Source organism: Lupinus angustifolius, chromosome LG06 (assembly GCF_001865875.1).
Source record: "Lupinus angustifolius cultivar Tanjil chromosome LG06, LupAngTanjil_v1.0, whole genome shotgun sequence".
Lineage (NCBI taxonomy): Eukaryota > Viridiplantae > Streptophyta > Magnoliopsida > Fabales > Fabaceae > Lupinus > Lupinus angustifolius.
In genome coordinates, this window is record NC_032014.1 from 5,410,591 (window position 1) to 5,416,760 (window position 6,170).

General features: G+C 29.4%; 1 protein-coding gene across 1 annotated transcript; it reads right to left on the minus strand.

Annotated features, from left to right (window-relative positions):
* LOC109349224 (zinc finger protein 5-like) lies at positions 3,383–5,781 on the minus strand. Its single transcript, XM_019589952.1, has 2 exons — positions 4,897–5,781; positions 3,383–3,395 (listed from the first exon to the last, which is right to left on the minus strand). The coding sequence occupies exon 1, from the start codon at positions 5,739–5,741 to the stop codon at positions 4,980–4,982; it is 762 nt and encodes a 253-aa protein (XP_019445497.1). The 5' UTR covers positions 5,742–5,781; the 3' UTR covers positions 3,383–3,395; positions 4,897–4,979.

Here is a 6,170-nt window from a genome sequence, read left to right on the forward strand (position 1 = left end):
TACTCTAATACCTCCTCTAACTGGTGAATGAATCCTTATCTCCCAGTCTTTAAATATGAATATGAAGCAATATTGACACTTAACTACCATAGGCAGAAGCAACTCCATCCAAAGCTTAACCATCTAGTTTGACAGAAGCAACTTCATCCAAAGCTTAACCATCTATTTTGACAGAAGCTTAATCAATCAAACCAACCATAATAGATGAAAGAGAGAAAATGGATCTTAAAATCTTGATCCTAAGATGATGCTTCGATGAAGAAAAAAACACACTTTAATGTTGTGTGTTTAACGAGAGAGGTAAATAAAATAGAGTATTAAATAAAAGATAAAATTGGAGGTAATTGTTGAAGAATAAGAAAAGAAACTAAAAGAATCGTCCAAGAATTATTTTTCACGGTTGCAAAATTTAAAGATAGTTATGGAGAAATGCATTGAAGCTCCTTTGTTCCTTGCTAGGAGAATTTTTAATCACTCAAAAGACCCATGTATAAAAACTTGGACTGAATATGAAAGTAATCTCTGAACCTCTAAAACTATTTTTGTAGTGAATGATTGGTGTGATGTATTTGAATCAAAGACCAAGAACCATTCTTCTCTATTCTTGCCATGCTTCTTTCAATTACTGAAGCCATAACATTTATCACTCTAATGGCCCCTACTGAATTCATTATCTCTCTTTTGAATATTGTTGTTGTAGTTGATTCTTTAATGGTCTCTGCTAAATTTCATATCTTTAAAGATGAGTGCTTGTTGCCTTGCATCATGAACGGAGACAAAGAAGATGGAAGACATAAGCGAAAGCCAAAAATTAATTATGTTTTGATAACATGTTAAAATGGTATGAGACATTCACAAATCTTTTTGATGAAGAAGAAAGATGAGATATTCATGATGAGAAAGATAAGAAAAGCTTAAAGCTCAAAGAAGAAGAAAGAATGAAAATATAGCTTTATTGAATTGAATAATATTTCTCCTCATCATATTGAATTGAATTAATGATAGTTTACAATAAAAATAAACTATATATACATGTAAACAAAACTTAACTAACTAAAACAATTGAAACTAACTTTAACTATAATTAGCCTAATACTCAACCCAAATACTAAGATATAGTTGAAAATATATTTCAAGATTAGGAAAGCCATCAAGGAATTATTATCAATTTCCATTCCAATTATGACCAATCCGATGAAGGGTCGGTAGTTGGACCGACTAACTATATTATATTTTATTCAATAGTGTATATTGGATAATTAAAAGTCCTAATCAAACGTTAGTTTATATTGTGTTACATATTTTGTTAAATTATGGAATGGGTCTAAAATGATAACGTGGGATGCAATCCATATTAAAATGTGACTAAATTAGGAAAGCAACTTAATTGGTTTTTTTAATAAGCCATCGTAACTTTAGCTGGGAGAATAATTCAAACCAAACATATAGAGCCATATGCGGCAGTAAAGAACAACATAAACTGTTGAATGAATTATTTGAAGTAAATTATCAATGGATTTCCTCCTTTTTATCACATATCAATGAATTTTATCTTATAAACAATAAATTGATGAATGAATTATTTATCAACCTTTATCTCCTTGTATATAGGGACATATATATAAAATTTGCTTGGCTAGATATACATGTCTAATTTACTGAATACTTTTAATGAAACACAGCTAGCAAGTATTAGAAAAGAAATTTAATATTATTTTCGTAGCTACATTTGTAACTTGGGTTGATTTTAATCCCTATATTTTTGAAGTTTTTAGTCCTCGCTGTTAACTTTGATAAAACATGTTAGTGTTAAAGGACTAACTATTTAAAGAACTAAAATTTGAAGTTTTTATTATTTTCAGATTCTTGCAATATTTGTCTTGCTAATTACTTTTGCAATACCAGGTAATACTTTTCAATATATATTTTTGAAATATTTTTCAAAAAATTGAACTTTCTTTTGCATTTTTTGGTTATTTCATTATAAAACTTGAACTTTCAAAAACATCAGCTGCAAATCCATGTACTCTTGCCCCGTTGCATTTTGGTTATTTGATAATCTCCCTCTCATATTTTATATTTGTGTGATATTTTGTTACTCTTATCTAAATATTTGATAATCTAATGGTATAAAGTATTACTAAATCTTAGTATGATTAAAATGTAAAATAATTTAATTTATGAAAACAACATTTATTAGAAGGACAATCATGTATATCGAAAAAGATTAATCCCTTAATTAAAGAGTAAAAGAATAATCTTAATAATATCAGTATATTAATTATCTTAGTCCTCATTCCCTATAATTTATCGTTGAGGGTGATTAGGATCTCCATGACATTCACCACTCAGCGTGAATGGTCAACCTGTCATTACGAACAAAGAATGCAAGGAAAGTCACATAAAACTTTATCCATCTCAGGCACCATGAACAAAGAAATTGAGGGAGGGAATGTAATATTCATCTCTAATTGGAACCTTGATATCATTGAAGAATGCAAGGACGTTGCCTAGTTCTAAGACTCTGCCTGCAAAATAAAAATTTCAACTATGGTGGTCCTCCCATTGGAGATCATGTTCTTAAAGGGGATGATATTCATGGCAATAATTACGGGTAAGGAAAATAAGCACCAAACTGAAATAATAACAATCCTATTTTTACTTAAAAATAAAATTGTAATAAACACTTGAGCTGTTAATTACTGCAACTCACTTTGATTATCCATGCAGTTTTTGACCTTTAAAAAAAAATATCCCCTCTCAGAAGTCAAAACCCATAGTATTTTTAAAACAAGTTTCAAAGTTCTAATATACTAATAGTTAGTGACCATATCAGGGGAAGTTTTTATGGTTTCGTTTTGATCTGTATATTTTACTATTATTAGAAAGAAGAGAGTATTAAATTGCAATTATGTAATAGTATTCTTAAAGAGTTGGTTTCTAATTAATATAATAAAGAAATTCCTGTGCACTCAATCATTTTTTTATCCTAGAAACAATTAAATTATTAGTAGAGGGAACGGACGGTAGTGACTTTAAGTTCTTCATTTATATATTCTCTTTTTAATTAAGCATAAGCTAATTAATAGTATTCAACAATAAAAAATGTGTCGTACACCAAAAAAACTTGAGTGTGATATGTTAATTTATTATTACAAATAAAGTAGTTATATCGATGGGGGTTTTATCGGCATCTTGGTATTTAATTTAAATGCCAACCAATTAAATTAAGTCTAATACGTTAGGTTTGTTGTGTAACAAACATGAATGCTATAGAATATAATATAGACAAATAATCAAATGATTTTTTATAGTAAAAAGGTTAGCTAGATACGCAGCTTTCTTGTTCAAGTGGCGAAATGGAACACCTCAAAACAAGGCATCTCATTTATTTGCTCCACTTGTGTATCTCGAGAGATAGCTCCAAATGCAACGAATCAAGCTTTTAAAATTAGTAAAATGTATTTTAATATCAGCAAGAAAAGAAATAAGACCAAGAAGAAAAGAAAAAACTATATGCACTAACCACATCATCAAATTTTCATGTTTAATCATTCTTAAGTATAAGTAATTCAAATTAATAATGTGTACTTATATAAAACTTATGTTAATTATATATAAAACTTTATACTAACATTATATATATATATATATATATTATAACGTACTACAATATTTCAATAGATGAAAACAATACCTACCATAAGTGCTAGATATATATGATGGACTTCGTTACAAGGAAAGTTGGATCATGATTTTTTTTGATGATAAATTAGAGAAAAAGGAAAAGCATTAAAAAGGAACACGTCGTTGGCAAAAGACAATGCAACATAGGTTTAGCTGAGAATAACAACAAAAACATATTTACTATAGAACACTATAAGCGTGTCGTTTGACTCAACTACTAGAAGGGATGGATGTTTAGTGAGATTAATTTAATTACTTTTGATGCCTAGGGATGGATCAAATTCATTATTAATTTTTTCCTTTTTCATTTTTTGCCTAGGGATGAAGGCTTTTATTTGATGCATTTTGCCTAATATGTGGAATTATTACTGCACAAACGTGTTTATATATATTTATATTATTTAAATAAGAGAAAAATACGTAAGTGCTATAATGTAAAAGTTTATTTATGATGTCATTGCATCATTTACCATTCATACTTAATTATCACCACTATTAAATAAAGATAATATAATTGAAGATTACATGCATTTTGCTTGATTATCATTAACTCTTAATCATTATTGATACCATAAGGTATTTATCACAATTTTGTATTTTACAAAATTATTCAACAATCACAATTTTGTATTTTACGAAATTATAATCAATTAGTTTTGAGTGTGAATAATTTTATTGAAATGTTAGAACTCTCACTTTCGACTCATTAACATGTATGAAATTGCTAATCACACCATATATCCAGACTTTTAATATTACAATTGTCATTAACACAACTCCATTAAATCACATTTTGAGAACATTAAACTCCAAAACAATTTTATAATTACATAACCATAAAAATTCATAATCGTCCCAACCACAATTCACAATAACCATAACTACTGTCTAAATCACTCTACTCACAAAAAAAGAAGATAACATTTTCATCCCATGTAATACCACAAAGTTCCTGCTTGAAATTGACTTAGTTTTACACCCTTGACATACAACTACTAAGTTAGACTGTTACTGTATAAATCTATATGAATATATAAAAATCTGTTTCTGATAAGCAAATAGGTAATTGAGTTGAGAGAGTGAAGGAGAGGAAATTAAAACAATATGAAAGCAGCTTGTATATGTTCTACGAACGTAGAAGAATGTATGTAAATGTAATTGCTATTGGTAGATGCTATAAACATAGCATATGAATTGTATACACTATACAATAGATGTTTCAGAATTTGATGCAATAAAATAATTCAAGGTAATCAAAGAAACTACTGATTGACCTATATGTCATATATTAATTAAATTACACCCTTCTTAGAGAGGCTTCTTGTATTTGATTCCAAGTTTAGGCCTAGTTGAAGATCCAAAGCTTTATTATGGCTCTGGTTTGAAGCAGGTAAATGGTAAGGCTCGGAGATAAAAGGCCTATTATTATTATCTGGATTGGAGAAAGTGAACATGCAAGAAGTATCTTGTTTAGAAGGAGTATGGGATGGCAGAGAATTATACCAATTTGAATATCTCTTGTCAGAAGTAACAAAATTGGTATTTTGATCATTTGAGTTGAAGCTGATCTGAGATTCTTCACAGAAGGTGAAATCAGAGTTATTATTATATGAAGAGGGGTCATAGAACCAATGAGTATTAGAGCCATGGTAAGCAAAACCATGGTTATTTGTTTGAAAAGGTTGTAGGTAGTATTTTATGCTAGCCTTTCTGGCTTGAAGCTGCAACCTTTTTTCCTTCATTCTCTCTTTCTTGTGAGCATTTTGGTGGCCTCCTAATGCTTGTGAATTTGCAAATTCCTTCAAACAGTATTGGCACTCAAATTTTCTCTCATCTTGGTCCCCGGCTGAGCTTTTCTCTTGAGCAATTTTCTCTCCTGATGAAAATGAGTTTGTGGAATTCACACTTTCATCTCCTTCTGCAGGCTCTTTTACACAGCCCTCATTATTCTTGGATGGGTTCAGCTCAAAGCCAAATAGCCTTAGCCTCTTATCCATAGAATTTCCATTATCACCTTCCCATGCAGAGGAAAGTTCACATATGTCCTTTTTCATTGCTCTTAGGTAAGTGAAAGAAAGAGATATATATCTAGAGGTAGAAATATTGCACTGATTAGTTGTTTGCAATCTATTCCTTTTATAGAAAGCTCTTAGGTTGTAACATGCATTTAATCTATTAAAATAACTAGTTTTATAATAGCATAAGGGAACCCAAGGGGTCAATAGAATAAATGATTTAAAAGAAAAGTCAGATAAGAGAAAGCCGTTTCTCATGCAATGTTTTTGTCACTTTATAAAACTCTTACATATTATAGTAGATACACTTCAAACTTGTCAATCAGAGGGGATTCAGTGTGATTTATTTAAGGTAGAATTAGATGGTCTATAAGCACTTGATAGTATTTTATACTTCCACTTGGCTTTGCCCTTTTATTAAAAAAATAAAGATATATTCCATGCTTAAGGCATGATTAAAGTTTATTA

Excerpts from the sequence above, each read along its gene's own strand:
- LOC109349224 (XM_019589952.1), bottom strand. The coding sequence starts at position 5,741 with ATGAAAAAGGACATATGTGAACTTTCCTCTGCATGGGAAGGTGATAAT.